Source organism: Xiphophorus hellerii, chromosome 13, assembly GCF_003331165.1.
Source record: "Xiphophorus hellerii strain 12219 chromosome 13, Xiphophorus_hellerii-4.1, whole genome shotgun sequence".
NCBI lineage: Eukaryota > Metazoa > Chordata > Actinopteri > Cyprinodontiformes > Poeciliidae > Xiphophorus > Xiphophorus hellerii.
In genome coordinates this window covers 3,903,452-3,923,837 of record NC_045684.1, presented here as the reverse complement: position 1 = coordinate 3,923,837, position 20,386 = coordinate 3,903,452, and the positions used below count along the sequence as shown (strand labels likewise).

The 20,386-nt window shown below is 38.3% G+C and overlaps 1 protein-coding gene across 2 annotated transcripts in view; it reads right to left on the bottom strand.

Annotated features, from left to right (window-relative positions):
- shisa7b (shisa family member 7) overlaps positions 1 to 20,386 on the bottom strand; it is a 41,097-nt gene that overhangs the window by 9,698 nt on the left and 11,013 nt on the right. The window contains exons 2-7 of one of the 2 annotated variants that reach the window (XM_032580974.1): positions 12,705 to 15,634; positions 10,856 to 11,098; positions 8,211 to 8,327; positions 7,246 to 7,391; positions 6,116 to 6,184; positions 1,680 to 1,907 (exon numbers count right to left, since the gene is read on the bottom strand). In XM_032580974.1, coding sequence (XP_032436865.1) covers positions 1,680 to 1,907; positions 6,116 to 6,184; positions 7,246 to 7,391; positions 8,211 to 8,327; positions 10,856 to 11,098; positions 12,705 to 13,102 — 1,201 coding nt within the window. In that variant the 5' untranslated portion in view covers positions 13,103 to 15,634. The remainder of the gene's footprint in view (positions 1 to 1,679; positions 1,908 to 6,115; positions 6,185 to 7,245; positions 7,392 to 8,210; positions 8,328 to 10,855; positions 11,099 to 12,704; positions 15,635 to 20,386) is intronic. The other variant, XM_032580975.1, reaches the window with a different exon arrangement.

The window sequence follows — 20,386 nt, the reverse complement described above, 5'->3', positions numbered from 1 at the left end:
TACGCCGAGATGTACTCCCAACACTGGCAAATAATGGAGAGCATTATACCAGCAAGCAAGAACGAGTAAAACGAAGCAAAAGCGCCCACGTTGCTCTTTTCCACTTGTTCTGACAGGTTAAACTCAGCATTACGGTCGGTCTGACTGATTCTGACATTTGTGCTCCCACATTCAAATCCTCTGCATGTCTCAAAAATCTCAGAGAACAACCTTCGTGTACATTTTTGCTGCTGTCTGAATTCTAGGAGGAGATTCTACGACTTTGCACTTTTTGCCACTAATCTTGCAGCATAGTGAATAATGATGATGGGGAAGAAAAGCTCTTAAGGGAGGAGGGCATTTTTCCATCAACAAAAACACACACTTATATACTCTGGTGACCACAAATAACAACCACTTGTTTTATTTTGATTTTTCATAAATTTTATATTGATGGATTTAGCCAAGCAAAAATCTTCACTAGAGTAGACAACTGTACAGTAGGACTGTTTTCATTTTGTCCTAATTGATGAATCACAGAAATAATTATCAATTTATAAATTTCATCATTTCTTCATAGAAATCTTGAAAATAAATACAATAGCTTTTTAATAAGTTTTTGTTTACATCAAATACATTTTTTGTCACAGAACCGTAGTCAATTTCCCAAATTTTTATTCCCAATTGACCATTCTGCTGAAATTGACTTGCATATGAGGAAACATAATATAATGTGAGCTTTGTCTGAATAAACATTTCAAACTGTTTGACCAACAGGTGGTGCAACACGAGCAAAAAACACACTTTTAAGGGAAGTTCGAGATGTGCACAGAAAGCAGCTGAAACATTGCTCATTAAATTTTATGGCGTTCACAGCAAAGCGCCACGTTTATGAACCAGGAAAAGAATGTTTCATGTAAATTCTGTCCACACAGAATTAACTGGAACGGCATTTAAACGTAACAAGCAGAATTAACAAGGAATCTTAAGAAAACAGAGTTAACTTACTGGCTTTAGCCTAGCACTTTGGCAAGTTGCTCTGCATGAAAATATAAATATTGAAATGTTTCTGAATTAATTTTACTAACAGAAATGAAAGAGACAGAATTAGTAAACACAAAATACTGTCTTATTCATAGAGGGCAGAAAAAGCAAACCAAAGTGATCTTGTAAGAGAAAGTAATAATGAGACTCCTAGAAGAGGTTTATCACTATTCCCTTTTTCTACATTTGTGGATAAAATCTCATATTGTGGTGAAATGGCTTTGTACTTCTTTCTAGACTGACAGACATTAATGACTTTATTTAAAGATTCTGTGTTGCCTTTTGAGATCTTTATCCCTACTTCACATTACCAGACGTTAAAGTGATTTGTTAAAGTGATTTCTTCACTCTAGTGGTCAGACAGTAAAAAAGCCTGAGTTTCTCTAGTGAAGCTGATGCAAAACTCTGGTGAAAATAAACTTAATTTATTTGTTAAGGGGGCTAATTATATTTTCACATAAGCCTAGTTGGGTTTAGATGATGTTTTTATTTCCTTATAAAATCAAATAATTTGAAGACTTTGTATTTATTCTTTCCTTATCAGATATTAATGTCTGAATGATTATCTGAAATACTTACTGTAAGTGTGTGAAATGTCCAAAACAGAAGTAGTACTTTTAATTAGCATTTCATATGAGAAACAAATAATAACTCACCCAGTTTTTTCAGGGAGCTGTAGCGGCTGAGTTCTGGTTTCATCACCGCCTCGTAGGACGGGGGCAGCTGCGCCAGGTTGTGGAAGGAGTGGGAGAAAGACGGGTGGCTGCTGTTGTGTCTCATGCTCCCGGTGTGGATGCCGACCCCTCCCGTACCTTTACCGCTTCCTGAAATCAGGCTGGGCCCAGACGACAGCTGGGAGGTGTTGTTCAAACGAGGTCCGCGCTCTGAGGAAAGACAGGAAGAGATGGACAGGAGGAAGAAACAAAAAAGAAGCAAGTTAGAGATTACAAAAGATTGGATATGAATATAAAAAATATAATGAATGGAAGGAGAGTAGAAGGAAAACAATGAGGTGAGAGTTCAGGAAGAGTAAAACCCCTTAGGCTTTTATCATGTTACAAATAGAAACATCAATGTAATTTTTTGGGTTCTTACATGACAGAAACACAAAGTAGTGCATAACTATAAAGCAAAAGAAAAATTATACACAATTTTCAACATATAAGTTATTTAAAAAATCCTAAAACATCAATCTCTCAAAGAAATCTTATCTAAAGATATGGCCATCCTTAGAGAAAGAAAGAAAGGATGAAAAAACATTTATGGGTGCCAGTAAATATGTGAATGAAAGTGCTCATCTAAACTTTTTGTGGAACAAAAACACCATCCACAACCAGAAACATGGTGGCAGCATCATGCTGTGGGAGAGGGGTAGAAATGCACACCCTGAAACCTGGAGGATAAAGCTTCTAAATGTATAATAGCTACAATAGAATGGTTTAGGTCAAAGCATGTGTTATGATGGCCCAGTCAAAGTCCAGAATTAAATATGACATATGAAAATTAACGCTAACGAATGCTCTCTATCCAGTCTGACTGAGTTTAAGCTATAAAGAAAAATGGACCAAAATGTTTTAATTTCAATCGCAAGACATGCAAAGCTGGTACAGACGCATCACAAAAGACTGACTCAACAGAGATACACACCACACTTTTAACATTTTTTCCTTTTATTCACTGTTACTACTTTGTGTCTGTTGCAAAAATCCCAATGAAATTAATTCAAGGTTTTTGTTGTAACATAGTTAAATTTTTAAATAACCAAGGGGTAAAGATTTTTAAAAGGAACTCTAAGAGGTAATGAAATGAATATGTTTAAAAGGTAGAGAAAAGAAAAAATGGGAAAAAATATAATATAATATTAACAAGAAGCAAAAAAGAAGTAAATGAACAAAGGAAAGGGAAGATTGAACAAAGGAAGAATCTACAAGCTGGGTAACTATCAGTGAACACAGGAAGTGTCTCTTAGCTCCATGGCGACCATCTATAAATACAACTCTGTACTGCTCATCTAAGACTGCAACACCAACATATCAGCCACATATAAATACACAGAAACACACTGATGGCTTCAGGAGGAATCTTAGTGCACATACAGTCACATTTATGCAAAGTGCAAAAGCAGCACATAGATCAGTAAACACAGAAATGACTTGTCTTATGTGAGGTTAGCAACATGGAGGAAGAGGAGAGGGGGGCATAGATGCCTGCTTTGCAGCATGTACACTGATATCAGTTATGTCATAAAGTATACAAACACATTCATATATGCTGCAAACAGCAGAGAGACAGAGCTGTAAATGAGCCAACATGTGGGTGCACTCAGCAGGGACCTCACATGTGGATTCAAACAGAGACAAACGCTCAGATCTTCAATCAGAAACATGCCCATCAGTCACCATCATCCAAACGGGGATCAGAAATGTTGGATCTATCAGGAGAGACAAAGAGAAACTACACCTCTGGGAGTGAGAGCGGGAAAAACTGGAGAACAACAATTAAAGGTTGCATAACGTGGCCATTTACTGTTTCCTGTCTTCAATACAGACACTAGCAGAGTTCATTCAGGGTGGGAACGGTTATGGGCTGCGATCTTGTTAAGATAACTGCAGGACATATACTGGTCATTGACCATTGACAGTAATGGGCTTTAATGGCCAATGATGTCTCTGTTAAGTGCCACCCAGGGAACACACACCACATCGACCTCTGTACTCGTTACACACATACACACGCACATATATTGTGTGAAAAAGCAATGCTAGTTCTGCGATAGTTTTAGTTTAAAGCTGGAAGTGAACATGATGAAGGCTGATAGAGAAAACAAGCAGAAAGCATCAAGTACTGAACATAACATACCGTGTTTATGTACCAGCATACAACTTAACGCAAAGATGACCATGTGTGTTCATGTGTGTTTGTATATGTACAAAGAATCTTTATGGAAATCTTCTCAGATTTGTTCATTTTATGTGATGCAGGGAACCACTTCACTGAACTCCCCTCTGCACTGCCGCCTTTCCAACTCCAGATGGTATCCACTAAATACTAACAGAATCAGATTAACCACTTTAGGGTGAGAGAAAAAACATCTGTGCATGGGAAATGAGCTGTTTTTATTTATTTTTTTTACAATTATTACACATCTTTAAGTAATCCAAAATGGGTTTTCTAGATTTCAGTTGTCTAAAAAAGAAATCCCTTCTAGTTTATGATTTATTAGCCAAGTTATTGTTTTTTGTATTGATGTTCTTCTAAGCAAATCTAGAACTGCCATCAAAAGTTTACATTTATCATCATGGCAATAAATGTCATTAGTTCTGGGGAAAATTCTAAAACATTATAATGATCAAACATAACACTTTACCGAGTTTTATAAACAAGAATTGATTGCTTGATTTAAATTTGTGGACTGAAAAGGCCCTGACCAATAAAACATGATGCTGACAGAAAACCTTCAAGCTTGGCAGAAATTAGAAAAATCTGGGGAATAGTTTTGAGATCTGAGCCAAAAAGACAGAAAGACAAGTATTGTGGCCAAGAAACAGCAGTGAAGCACGTAGATACTGTAGAATGCTAGAGGGCTGCTAACAGTGGTACTGGGGCGTTGCACAAAGTAAGGCAATACTCAAAAAATTTCAGTCACGTCAAGATCTGATATCATTCAAAACTTGTAGATTGTTATTATAATATACAGTATATTGTTGTTATAAGCTGAGTCAGGGCCAATTCAATACCACTTAGGTTTATTATTATAAGGTCTTATCACCTTGAAAAATGGATGCTTTTAATAAAAACCTATGATAAACATATGTAAGAATTTGGCCAGAACTGTACAACTACTGTGCCCTTTTCTTACACAATTAAGTCATTTTGCAATGATGTGCAACTTGTATAAGGACTTCTACCTTCAGAGAAGATAAAATGTATCACATTTTTCAGGGGGTATAAGTATCAGGTCGGTATACATAGAAATTGGGAAAAAGTTCAATATGTGACTCTAATAAAGTGGCTGTTAAAATGGAAAAACAAGAAGAATCCATCAAAAAAAAAGAAAGAAACAAGCCAAAGAGAGAAGAGGTCATGTAATGGAGCATGACTAAAAGAGGACAAACGATCCAATCAAGGTTTAAAAGCTCTAAAACCACAAATGTCTGATCATTAGAGGACATTAATGAGCTAAAATCCGGAAGGTGTTTGAAAGATTTTTCTGTTAAATTCAGTGTCTCTTCCTGATATCCATTAACCCAAATTAAAGAGAGCGCAACAAATGATAGACGTTCCCAAGCTTTGATTCTAAATGTAACCTAAAACATCAATTACTTTTAGTTTTCTTTCACTAATGAACGCCATCAATGTAACATCTGTAGGCAAAGCTGGCTCTAATCACTGCAGATGCCTTCTTGTGTAATTCATTCCAGAGGAAACGCATGTAGGTGTAGACGCTCAGAATAACTCGCACTAAAACTTAAAAAGTTCAGTGGAAATCACACTGATCTCTTTACCATCCGATCGCCATGGTAACCACATCCTACAGATCCTTCATCAGCGTTACTTTACATTCAGAAGTAGCTCATTTCCTTTCATGGACATAAGTTGACATCAGTTGGGTTTTTTTTTAGATAAACGACTAGCATTGCTTTTTATTTTCTTGGTGCAAAGCTGGGAGAAACAGAGAGCTGCTCTGTTCGCAGCAAACCCTCCTCTCATGTTCGGTGTCAGCTGTAAGCGCACTCACACGTCACTGTGGCACAGAGAGATTAAAAAAAAAAAGAGAGAAGAACAAGCACATTTGGAAGCAGGCTTGTGGTGGTAGTGGGTGACGAGAGGTGGGCAGACAGACTTGCAGTAAAGCCAGGGCAGGCCAGACAACTTTAAGCTCACGCTCTTATGAACAACGTGCCAATTTCAACACAGCTTCCACACAGAGAAGCCACACACAGACACAGTGTTGAGACTGGCGCAGCTGTTTTAAGAGCGCGCTCCAGCAGGCTAACAGAGACAGACGAACAGGGTGGTGGGGAGGCCGTGGGTCCGGCCGGCAGCTCGCCGCCGCCCGCGCTGGACTCGCGCTGCTAACCACGAGGCTTACCGATGGTAGCAGAGTGTTTGGGGCTGGAGGCAGACCCCTGCTGGTTAAAAGGGTGGTGCAAGTTCCCAGCTGCAGAGAGAGCAGAGCCAACAAACTGATGGACGACCACTCGAGAGACAGAGAGCGTGTGTCGCGTAAGCATTTGTGTCAGTAAAGAGACAGAGAGGGACAGCGGTAGAGACAGCAGAGAGAGGAGAAATGGACAGGAAGGAGAAAATAGCATTCCCGCCAGGAATTATATTTCTGTCTGTTTCATTTGTTTTAAGGTCTGAATTTTGCACCAAGCTTAATTCAACTGCTAAGTCAGCAAAATATACATACAAAATGACTTAGGAGCTTTGTTTAGCTTCTCTAACAGAAGGTTTGACAGTTATCTCATCAGTATTTTCTGCAGAACAATCCAAATCATGGAGAGAATGAAAGAAAATCAGAGGAAGAGAAAGAGAATGAAAAGCAAAGGGAGAATATTGGTTAATTCATTTATTTTCTCTGCAACTTTGAGCTTTCTCTTACCTCCACTGATCCCCATCACAACAAAAATAATCCACGTCCCACTCTACTAAATTCTATAAGCTGTGCATTTTTCTCAACATTTCATTAATCGTCACAGAAAATGACAATGAGTCAAAATGTGAATTAGATCGGATGTTCATGGTTATATTTCAAATAATCTGTCGATTTTTCCTGTAAGAAATATGTAGCTCAGAAATGTATATGGTTCTTTGCAAAGTTTTTGTAATTGCGTATATTGTACAATAGTAAAAGATGAAGATAATTAAAAACCATTTGTAGTAAAAAATATTTTAGTAACTCCTTTATCTGTGTAATTTTGTTTTTAAAGCTAACTTATTCATTTCCTTTTCTGTAAAATTGCAGCGTCTGACAGCTTCTCAGTCCCAGCAAAATGTTTTCCACCTCAAGTGAGAATTGTGTTACTGCTACTGAGTTTGAAGTGAGATTTGAAAACCAGGAGAACAGCAGTGATAATTACCCTCCCTATCACTCGGGACACAGTGAGCAAGCCGGATCCGAAGGCTCGTGTAACCTGAATGTGACACTGTCGCTTTATGTTTTCACCTCCACAAACATGCGAATGCGTTGGCTTCGACTCGAGCCGCTCTGTCACTTACTGCGGTTGTCTTTCAACTGCAGGACGGGGGTGTACAGGTTTTTGGATGTGCGGCCGTCGGATGTGGTGGCGGTCAGCACGGCGGCGTTATTCCTGTCTCCCTGCTGCACGGGGCTCGATTGGTGACGCAAAATGTCCACCAGGGATCTGACTCAGTGCAGGAAAGATGAGTGGATCAGAGTAGAAAAAGGTGAGAAGAGGGTATCATTCAAAAAATGCATTTTTTATCTTTAATGTCTTGTTTTAATTGGGGTTTTTTATGATGTCAAGAATATAAAGTATCACTTTGAAACTATTAAAGTATGGAGTAAAAGTGTCAGTTTTGTTTCATTGTGTACATTAATATTAAAATTAAGTCAAAAGTTCAGATATTAAACATAAACTTAAATAATAATTCAACTCTATATGTAAGGAGCAGTATTTCTGTCTGGAGATGCTGATGAAGGAGCACAAAATTATCTGCACAAAAATAAGCCTTAAAGACCCCCAAGTGAATATTTGATGGTAAAATTAAGGGAGCAGTACACATGACCCAGTCCCAGAAAATTGAATGAAAACTATAAGAACATTAAGAGGAAACTCCCCGACTGCTGGAGGTCAGCAGCTTGATAAAAGGAGTGCATTTTTTTTCCATAGCAATTTATAGCCATTTCTTCCTCACTGTTAACTTTCCTTCAGGGCAGACTTTAATTAAATGAAACACGATAATAGTAAACAACAATTCCCTGATCCATCGCCTCAGTAATTGCTACCACAAATCACCCAGCCTGTTTTAACTCTGGTGGGTGTCGAAGAGCAAAATGAGCCCAGAACGAGACTGAAATTCAAATCTATCCGTTTTTTTAATTTGAAGAAAAAAAACTGAAGGTTCAGTTTAGCAACTGTTTACTTTAAGTTCCACCAGTGGAAAATAATGAAACACATTTTATTTCGGGCTCTATGAGAAAGCTCTTTAGTCAGTCTCACCTGGGCATGTTGACATCTCTGTTGCGGGGTCGACGCGCCACCTTGCTGAAGGCGACCCTGACGCCCACAGCCACCACCAGCGTGAAGGATATCACCCCTCCGATCACGTAACCCGTACTGGAGGAAAAAAAAAACATAAAGTCAGGCAGAAAGGTACGGAGACCCAGGCAGAAAAAGAGAAAAATGTATGATTTCTAGTGTTCTGCTCTCAATCGCTTAGTGGCTTTAACAAAGCAGTTCCACCTAAAAAAGGTTCAGTTAAAGTATTTCAGTAGGTTTGAACCTCTGCATTCAGAAACAACATGAGCTTAGATCAGGTATCAAAGTACTGAATTCAACTTGATATTTTGGATTGCCATAGTTTGCTTTCACATTGCAGTAACAATCCGATCTGCTCCACTTCAAATGTTGTACTAAAATTCAGATACATATCCGATTATAATATCCCAATCAGACCAGTCCTGGCTCTGACTGCACATCCAAAACAGATCCTTCATGTTGTGATGATCTTGTGACAAAACTGTCGTTTCTCATTGCTGAACAACTTTAAAACCAGTCCATAAACTGTTCTATCCATCAGAGGTGGGGACTCGAGTCACATGACTTGGACTCGAGTCAGACTCGAGTCGTTAAAATCACGACTTGAGACTTGACTTGAAAAAATGCTCAAAGACTCGGACTTGACTTTGACTTTCATGCCATTGACTTGGGACTTGACTCGACTTGAAGCTGTTTACTTGAAAAGACTTGATATTTTTTTACTCAAAGTCTTAAAATTTAAAACACATTATTTATAAAGTGGCGTCATTAATTAATTTCACTCATTCCGTATCAATATGCGCAGACCGTCACTATGTTTTTCCTCTCTCCTTATGTATGTGTGTGTACGTAGCTGCAGCACAACCAATCAAATTAACAGGATTTGGACGTTTAAAAAAACGCGGCAAAGCTGCAGAGCTCAGGGAACGAAATACGAAATAACCGCTCGAATATGCTTCCGCGAGTAATTTCTTTTGGCTACGTAGGTTATGAACTTTCGACTAAAAAACGAACTGCAACTTGTAAAACATGCAAGAAGAGAATATCGGATGGAGATGCCACGACGTCCAACTTTGTCCGGTATTTGAAGCTTCACAAAGATCGGTAGGTGGCACTTTTCTTTTGCTGTAAGATAGTTGACTATAGCTAACTTCGTGTTAGCATGTGTACTCCGGGTTAAATTGGTGATTATTTACCATAAATCCGGTCCTTCAAATGCCTCCACAAATAATGTGCACCGTGTTAGCTCAGGAAGCCGGTGGATAGTGAGCGGGGCTCCGGAACAGAAAGCAGATTCTGGACCTGAACACAGGGAACAGAGTCTCTCTGTCCCATCATGATGATGAGCCGGGTCTAGTATCATCTAAGGATGGTTGGTGTATTTGAAGACATCTACGTTGGGAAATTATATTGACAATATATTGTTTACTGCAGTCAGTGCATTAAGTCAACTGTTTTTGACTTAATGCACTGACCGGCGTGACTGTCACATGTCGCACAGAACCCATTTCCAAGTAGTATAGCTTTGCTGGAAAAAAAAAAAGACCAAATACAGTGACTGTCCCAAATAAATTTTGTGTTTAGAATATCTGTCCCATATTTACGGAGGACTGAAACTAACATACTTAGAAATAAAAGCAGAAAAATAAATGCACCAGACCTTCCTGAGTTTACTTGTGATAACTTCATTTATACTTATTTCATTTTTTGAAAACTATGATTGTTGTAGTGTTGATGTTTATTTATGAATAGAAGGAGTAAACTGAAGTCAAATGTAATTCATGAAAGGCTGTAATTTATTTTCTGACATCTGTTTACTTCTGACAGATTTGAAGAATACCAGATGAATAAGAGGATCACAAATGAACCTCAAATACATATTTTAAAAAGAACAAATGGTCTAATATTTGAATTTTATGTATAATTGCAAATTATTAAAAAAAAAAAAAAAAACGACTCGAAATGACTTGAAATTAAAGGTTCCTGACTTGAGACTTGACTCGACTTTGCCTGTCTTTACTTGAGACTTGACTCGGACTTGAGGACAGAGACTTGAGACTTACTTGAGACTTGCAACACAGTGACTTGGTCACACCTCTGCTATCCATTATTACTCCCATGAAGAGTGTGCTGTTGTGTGGCGTCAACAATTTTCTGCGCTTGTAGGTCGCTTTAGATTTGGAAATGGTTCACACTTAAGTTTCATTGTGGTTGGTTTTAATCAGTAGTATGTAAGACCATGCAAAAAAAAGAAAAAAAAAAAACGGATTTTAGCAAAAATATCAAAATTGAGCATCAAGACCTGCTGTGTGAACAAAGCTTCAGGCCTGTCCACTCCTTGGGACGCAAATTATTTACTTTCTCACCTATTACAAAAACTGTGCCATGAAAGTTGAAGTCATAATGTGAATTTATATTTATATTTGGTTTTCATTAAGGCTGACGTTTTGGTAATCTTTCAGACGTTTTGGTAGCTCTTTAGATTTCTGAAGGTCTTGTTATGACAAAAGTACAAAGAAATTAGAGGTGGTTTTAAAAAATGTGTACATTGATCTAAACTAATTATTTATATGCATCATGTGATTTTTTTCAACTCCAACCCTGACCTGCTGCTCTGCTGCTGCAGCGTCTCGAAGTCGGGGTCGGGCTTGTTGGCAGCAGGCACGCTGACGGGGGCCTGCGGGTCAGCCCACACAGGGGAAATGTAGTTTTTGCAGGACTCCTGGTCCAGTCGGTTCCTCCGGTGCTCACAGCAGAACCGGTATTGGCAGGTACCACAGCAGTAGCGATACGTGCCCTTGGAGCAGTTGAACGTGTTGTCAAAGTGCCCCATGACGTCATAGTAACCCCTGGGGAACAAAGCATAAAACAGAAATCTGAACTTTTGTGATCAATGTATTTCATCACAGAAAAACACATTCCACTAAGTTTTAAAATCTGGAGTGTATTAAAATAAAAAGCAACAAAAGTTACAAGATAGTAGGCAAGATAGTAAATAACAGAAGTCATGAATAACAAATTAAAACAGACAAAAAGTTGAAAGCTTATGTATGTTTTGGATCTCGTCTTATATTTCCCTGCTTGTTCTGCTTCTGGCTGCCTGAATGTGGTCGCAGTGTGTGGCTTGCCAACAGACAACTGATTTAGAGCTGATTATCTGTTGCCTAGCAACAGCAAGACGCCTCTCAGTGCAGAACATGAGCTTTGGTGGGATCAAGATGAGAGCTGCAGGAGAATCATGATGTTCTTTGCTTTTATGGCATTCAGTAAGATGAACACATTAAACGAGCCGGTGGAAGCTGCAGTCACTCAAACAGCAGCCTCACTTCTGCAAATGGGAACATATTATAATCCTTTTTCTTAAACTTAACCTAAAGTAACAAATGCACTTTTCAGATTTTAATTTTCAGCCTTCGTTTGTTTTTCTTGCTCCCGTCAATTTTTCTCATTTTATTTTATTTTCCCTTTTTGACCTTGCTAAACAGGGATGAGCTCGACCTGCAGATTTGGCTGGACAACATGAACACTTCCATCCGGTGAAATTTCATGCAAACAGCTCAGCTTTTTATCTGTTGTCTGCTTCTAACAGGCTTTTAGTCTCTCTGGCTGTATTTCCATTCATGTGGAACCTTTTCTAATATCTGGAGATTAACATATTTAGCACTAAAGCAGCATGTTGCATGTCGACTACGCCTTCACAGGTGGATCTAGGGTACCAAGTCACTTCCAGGTTTTTTTTAAAAACATAGTTTAATAGACAGCTTAAATTTTAAAGTCATTTTAAAGAAATACCAGGCAAAGTGCCACAGTGACCAGAGCTTAGTTTGGCTTTGTGGAGTATTAAGTAACTTAGTGCTGGTTCACCCACACCTGTGCACTGTTGGCCAGCTGGCTAAACAATTTCTAAACCAAATTTTTCATGCTTACAAAAGATGTTTGAATGTATTTTCAGTTGTGAAAATCTTTTGTCATGTAGATTCCAAATGTAGCATCACCCATCCCCTTTATTAAAGTACCACTGCAATTTCATTTTTAACTGTAACAACAGGCATGAATGTAAAGCAGCGGACTGAAGCTGGGGCAAACTGGAAACTACTGCTAAGTTCAGAAAGTATTTATTCTACAATTCTGCTCAATTCTATGTATCAGAATTGAAATAATAAGAATCAAATGTGATATTATTGACATAACTGTAAACTAATATGTTACTTTAATAGAAGTAGGGATTATAGATTATTTTCTGTTAGAAAAAAATGTATTATATTACCTTTTTTGATACCAATTGACTTTTCAAATTGTGGAACTATTATTCTGTAGTTATTTTACTACTTTTGTAGTGCTTTTTTTCCTTTTAGATTTGCTTGGCAGAATACTAAACTTTTTTTTTTTTTTTTTGGAATTTCACAAGTAAAATTTGACTTTAACAAAAATAACTGCATCACAGAACATTCATACCTGCAAACTTCTCCATTATCCACCAGCGGCGGGGCCACCTGGGCCCCACTGAGCGGAGGCTTCAGTGGGTTTTCCGTAGCGTTCCGTGGAAACATCCTCTGTGGGAGGGGCTTCGGTGGGAGCTCAGCCACCGCCGCCGGTTCGTCATCGTCCTTCATCTCAGCCGCTTTCGGTGGCACTTTGGATCCGCCACGGGGGTTTGACTTGTAGCCGGTCAGGAGGAACAAGGTGCTGCCCGTTTTTCCAGCAGAGGTGCCACTGCTGCTGCCAAGCATCCTGCCGTCGCCGTCGGCATCTCGCCGCTCCACGGTAACGGTCAGGGAGGAAACAGGAAGGCAGGAGAAAAGCAACAGGATGACAAAAAGGGAAATCATCCTCTTTGAAAGCGTGGACTTCATTGTTCTGGGATAAAGTTCTTCAGCCGTGATTTAGAAAAGGAAATCAATTATCAGAGTTCAACTCCAAGATGGCGTCTGGCTGAAATATAAAAACCTTTGTGATGAAAATGTTTCAACTTCAGTTGTTAGTTCAGATGCAGTTCAGCAGCTGTTTTATGAATGTGTTTGGCATTTCACTCGTTCATCTGAATGTAAACATTTCTCTGGATAGAAATCCCTCCCAAAAGCAGCTTGTGTAAACATTGAGGTTTTCAGAGATTTTAGGCCCTAAACAAACTGCCTGTAAAACAGTTTAATAAACCAGCCAACTTTAACTTCACAATATGACTGTGTTGAATGGCACTGGGTTCTGAATAATTAGTATAGGTCTGTCAGCTGACAGAGTGGCATTTATTCCCCTTGGCCAAAACTCAAAACTTTTCTAAACGGCAGTATTTACACATTTACTGTAAACAAAAGAGAAGAGTTTGAGGAAAACTGTAAACTCTTAACAAAATGACCAATGGGAACGCTCGGTTTGGCAAGTAACAAATTGCTATGGAAACGGTGGATTGTAAACATTTAGCGCTGTATGTAAACTTCAGATCGCTCGAACCGATGTTGGATCTATTCTTTCGGGAGTTTGGCACTTCTGTTGTCCGTTGTAAATTAAAAAAAATAATAATAATCTGACATGGAAAGAAAATAATTTTATTCCAGGCTATGTGTCTGTAAACAACTGTGATGGCAGCTTCAGAGTTCTCAGCTTTGTTTGGCTAACAAGCTGAAAGAAAATCAGTTTGAATTTGGCACAAGCTTCTTCAGTTTGTACATCTTCTAAGGACACTATCAATTTCCATAATTAGCTCCATTAAGTAACTTAGAGGAATCAGTAAAGGTCTGTATGCTTAGGAGTTTGGTCTAAATGCTGGGGTTTAAAAACTGTGATGTTGTTGAATGAATTTACTGCAGATGAACAGCATCGAGCAGCATCAGGACTTTCAAGAAAAAGAGTTTTTCCAGCAGCTACTGGAAGGAAACGGTCAGTCCATTAAACTGGAATGTCAATGGAAGCTGGTGAGAACTTAAAACTGAAGACTTTTCTTTAAAAAAAAAAAAGCTTTATGTGCGTTCGATACCCTTGCTCGAGTGTCTCTGCTCTGAGTTTAGCTTGGCCCAACAGAAGAGAACAAAGGAGGGCTTGGGCCCGGTTCTAGCAGGGCAGAGAGGTTCTGCCCACAGAACAGACATGAAACTGTCTGGATTCATCCGTCAATGCAGAGGAAAACGGGACGCAGACGGGGAACTCGGCGTGGTCACTGTGGCTGCCACGATTTGACGCCGCGGACGATCCGATTGCACAATTCTTGAAAAAGCAGTTAGAAAAACTACAAACTTACAAGATCCTCTTTCCTCCAAACATACGAATTTGGGCTTTCTTCATGAGCTGTTGCCTCATGGATTCCCTGAATGTGTGTGTGCACCAATATGACGAAGATCACTTTGTTAGAAAACAAAAATCTAAAACACTGTGAGAAGCTTTGCAAATGTAAAAGTTAATCTGTATGGCTGGTGTTCGGTATGGCTTCAGGTTATGATCTTTTTTTTTTCCTTCTTATAAAATTATTTTTCTTTCACGTACAAACATGAGTACAGTGAAAGGTTTTAAATTGCATGTTTTTTCATGAATAAAAATAGGAATGCTGAAGAGTTCAGTGGGACTTGATAAAGGGGGATTTCACGTCAGCAATCAAGCTCAACATATGGAAGAAACGAGACGACAATGACTGAGAAGCCTTTCTAATGTAAGCAACTGGAAGAAGGAGATAGGCAAAGTGTCAACAGTGTTTCACAGCGCAGACTGAGAGGACAGTATACGTCTAAGCCTTTGAGATAGCAGCAGCAGCGACGGCGGTGATGATGGCGGGCTTGGATTTATCTGGTCAAACGTGGCTTGTGTTACCCGTCAGTCAAAACGGCGCTCCGATTTAAAATAAAACCTTCAGACGCCGTCAGAGAATTATCACTTCTCACCACACGCTTCCTCTGTCACTCCGCAAACTGTTAATAAAGCACTTTGAACCAATAATGCACTGATTATGGTCTTGGTAGGAAAATCACGTAGTTTTCATATTAAGAGCAGCAAACACTGAAAGATTAAGCAGTCAGGAGTAAATAAGTTGTTAATATGACATTAAAGGTTCACGTTGGCAAATAAATCAGGTTCTGAGGCTGGAAAGACTAAATACTGTATGATTATGTAGAGAAATGTAGTTTCATTAAATATTGTTTTTTGCTTTTCTTTGACACAGTCAGTTTGGCATCTGCTTTTGGTCTCGTTGGAAAAGAAAAAGAAGAAGATAAAGAAAAAGCTCTGAATCCTTCATCCTGGCCATGAAAAAGGGGGGAAAATAGAAAAAAATAAAGTGAAATGTATAACAGGAGTTTGAAAGTTGAAAGAAGGGGAGCTGGGAAAATTCCCCCACTTGATAATGAGATGTTCCCGATCTGGTCGTTCACTCTGGTTTGATCACAGGTCCCACAGTTTTCACACTGCAAGACAAGAAAACATGCATCACATTAGGAGGGAAACACTTTAAAATCTATATTTGTACATGTTGTCTGTAATAACTTGTGGAGAAAGATGAAAAATAGGTCAGTATCAAGTCAGTGATGGATATTCACACTATTCACAAACATTTTCTTTATACATCAAGTTTTAATGACATCTGCAAATTCAGCAGAGAAATCTGAAAATTGTTCACATCACTTCTATGTTTTTGTTGGACTGCATAAACTAAATTACTGTTAGAATAAATATATGTGGAATATATTCAGCCATTGACTAACAACGATATATTTAAAAATAACAATGACAGTTAAGTTGGCTCAAAGTCTTTTTTTTTTCATTTAAGGTCATTTTCAGTTCAGGTTCATTTTTTTCAAATCCTAAAATAAAAAAAAAAAGACATTTCATCTGTCAAACAAAAGTCCTAACAAGTTCAAGTTAAAGAAGTTGATTTCAAGCAGCTACAATACAGGGTCCCTGAAAGCTCTACTGTGTAGCAGTGCATGAATCAACACTAAAAGATGAAGATTCAAACACAGGGAAATGTTTGATTTTGCAAAAACAAAAAGCGAAAGCATTTTCAAGGCTTTTCTATTTATAGATTGTCAAACATGAATTAAATTATCCTACAATCATCACAGATTCTTTAAAACACATTGAGAACAGACTAAGGGATGGGCTTATGTAATTTTCCCATTATAATTACATATTTTTCTGCTGAAAGTCAGATACAAAGATGGATCATAGACTTTGCTCATCATCTCCACATAAATGCTTCTGTCTAAACAGTCAGCTCTGCTTCTGCTTGTTTTTCCATACTGTGACCTATCACCTCCATCAAACCCATTTTATTTAAAGCAACAATCAGAACTTGTCTTTTCTAAATTTAGTAAATTATTTAAACAGGTTTAACAGAATACACTCATATAATAGTGTCAGCATTGGGCTGTAAATATGGCAGTCCACCTTTAAACAGTAAGCAATGATACCACTACAACGCTATAATGGTATCATCAGATGTATAATTGAAGAGCATGCTTCATACAAAATGTAGCCTGCTTCTCAGAATGTAGCATACCATCACACATAAAACAGGAGCTGACAGCAGAGATGTGACTTTGATAGAGGTAGCAGGGGACGTGAGAGATGCCATATGGGCCCATCTGACAGAGGGACAGAGGAAGAAATGGATCACAGATGTGTGAATGTGTTCTGTTTGCAGAATGAGGCCTTCGTCGCTGGGAGTGGTCCAGCATCACACTGCTCTAAAGATCTCATTATTTTATAATGCTGTTGATGTGACTACAAAATGTATGAAATGAGTCAGAATATTGCATTTATCAAGTGTGACACTGACTAAAATTAGTCTGTTTATGAAAGAAAATAATCTCTTTCTGTAAAGTAGGGATGCAGGATATCAGAAAAGCATGTGAGATGTGAAAACATAGTTAAATGTTGCTACGGTGACATAAATAAACAGATAAGTGCACTGTTTATGCTGTTTATGGTTTAAATTAAACTTTCGATTCCATCAACAACGCTCTTGAAAAACTTGCATCTGGCTACAGCTGCTGTGTTAGAGTTATAGTTATTAAGAATATTAGAAAAACATTTCTATGTCCCTGCTAAATATTCTGCTGCTTTAGAGTTATACTTTGAAAGTCATACTGCAAATAAATGTGTAGATTTGGTGATCCTACAGTAGCTTAGGATTTAATATTTTCAGAATCTGGATAATTTGGAAAAGTACTTGGATTTTGAGTCTTTGTTCCATCCATCCATCCATCCATCCATTCATCCATTTATCCACCCATCCATCCACCCACCCAATCATCCATCCATCCATCCATCCATCCATCCATTCATCCATCCATCCATCCACTTTGTTATGGTCTGCCACAGAACTGTGGGGTGTTTTAGTGAAAGAGTGAAGCAATGTCAGTGTAGCAATTTTTCCACTATTTTGAAAGTGTGAAGAAATAGATATAATATATATCTCCAAATATCTGTTCTTGAACATAACTATATTAATATTGGATATTTACATTGGTCTAAATGTTTGTATTGGTGCATCGCTAATAAATATAAAGCATATTTTTTGTGTCAGGTTCTGCTAATGACTGACTGTAACTGCAAAGACATTTCTCATTAACGCCACTCTTATGTCCGTCATTAAACTGGATTTTTGCCTCTAAACAAAAGTGACACTTTGTAAAGATTAATGGACTCAGATAGAGCCAATACACAATTCAGAGCCCATATACTTGGATCCAGAGTCAGAATAATACACCGCCTCAAACACATGCCTCAAAATGAAAACATACCCTAGCAGTGACTGCTGTTAATTTTAACTCACTTGTGATTCATTTTCAGGTCACAGTTACAAAAAAGCAGCTTTAATTTATGGTATCAGTCATTTGCTAATTGCAGATAGAATTTACAGTATTTTTTTCTTCACTTTCGCCCAAGAATCTTGGATCCTTCTGTTACATTTCAGAGCAAACAAAAATGAGATCACCATCAGGACAAGACTCATCTCCTGGAGCAACAACAATACCTCCAGCTGATACTGTAGCAGTCAGAGCAGCAGAGCCAAAGAAAGAAAGACCTCGACAAGACAGCAGAGAAGGAGAGCTTAGAAAATAAATGATCAGTTGTAAAATATAAGTGAAGGGGGAAAAATAGAAGAACAGCATGTTCTGGGGTTAGGCTCGGAGCTGAACTATATCCTGAATCACAATAACCTAAATAGGCCGGTCCTCCTCTCTGCTGGAAAGTTCTGGGCGCTCTGCTGCCCTGACAGCTTGGCTTCACATCAGTGTGTCTCGACCCTCCAGGGGCTTTTCCGACCCGCTTCCTCAGATGTCGTAATTAAGAAGCCCCCGCTGACAAATAGCCGAACTTCTACTGGCTTTCTAGGCGGCAAGTGTAATGATTCAATAAAAACTGGGAATATGTGAGCGCATGTATAAAAGTGCGGATTTAACACATTGAAGTTAACACTTTTATGCTCTGCATGGAGCTGAAGTACCATTTCTTTCTGTTTATTATGACTGTTGAATCTGTACATGATGGTTATATTTAAAGAAGTGTATGGTATTAGATGTAATAAAATTAACATAACACAGAAAGAGCACTGAAAGGAAAAATTAAGCACCACATCCATGTCATGGATGAATTTGTACCCTGTATTCTGTCCCCCAGCTGATCTGGCAGTTTGTCTGTCTGTCTGTCTGCACTATTTTCTGGTGAACAGGCCAGTGTGGCTGCATGTAAATCCCCGCTGTTATCCCTCTGTCTTCCTGCTTCTCCCGTCTCCCTGCTGATCTCGGTCATCCGCCTTGCTGTGCTTGTGACACACATGCATGAATTTGTCCTGCTGACTCCCTCCTAGCAGTGTGTACTAGGAATCACTAAACAGAATTAACACCTTTACATCATAAATCATTTTACATATGCTTTTGTTACACTATTTTGAACAGTAACAACTTTGTTCAGATAAATGAATTCCTCTTTTGTGGCCAAAGCTGCAACTCTACTTGTCTTATTTAAGAGAATAAATCTCTGAAAAACACTATGTCTTGGTATTTTTCTTAATTTGTTCATTGTACGATTTGCTAGTAATGCATCAGCAAACAAAATGTCAATATTTTTCTATTCATTTATCTAAACTGCAGTAATCGTCTACTTGAAAATGCAGTTATTTTAAGCGCTGAGTGTTATAAAACCTAAATGTATGAGTAATCCTTCCCTGAGCGATGCAAGCTTCTAGAGTTTGGCGACTCTGTAATGTTGTGCCTCACTTACAGGGATGACAACTTGTAGATCGCGAAGCATATGGACATGGCTACTGCCAGTGACTTACGTTTCTGTTAAGGCTTTTGGTTGCTAAAGTAAAACAGGCAGTTTTTGTAAAACAGGACCCTGTTCCTTTTTTACATAAAGCCACAAAATGTGGGACATTTTATTTATCATTAATTTAAGTGATAGACCAACAAAAGGTAGTGGACAACTATGAAGCTAAAAGAAAACCACAGCCCTACAAACACTGATGTTGACAAGGCTTCTTCAGGACACCAGCCACATAAAGAAGTGTGTTTTTTTATCATGAAATTGCATGTAGTAAATGCATTTAATCATATTTCTGAGTTTTCTGAAATGTATTACTAATGAAACAAATGAGAAAAAATTGTATAATTACATTTCAACAGTTTTCATACATTGTTAATTGGAATTAAGTACTGAGAGTTAATCAAAAGTCTTATGATGGCATTTTTACGATAATGATAAACGGTACAATAAACGCCCCAAACTCTGCAGCCTCTCACAAGTTTTCTTCCAGGATTGCTTTGTATTTAACTCCATTCATCCTCCAAAAACCATTCATAGAAAAACTATCCCACACCATGATGCTGCCACCACCATGTGTCACCATACTAATAGTGTGTTTAGTCTCATTATAAGTGCAATGTGGCAAAACTCAAAAAAGTTCAACAAATATCAATCATTTTGCAATGCATTGTAACAATTACTTTACAAATAAGTTTTATTGCGCTGAAATTTTTATTAAATAAAAATGCAGACCCAAAATTCAACCAATCAGTAATGAGTGGAGCATTAATTAGCCAGAATAGAAAACAGAGTGTGTGCATTAGGGGACAGTTTACGCACTAAAGCATAGATGTTGTTCATCTGTGTCATGTTTACAGTACACTGTAGGTCTGTTTCCATATTGC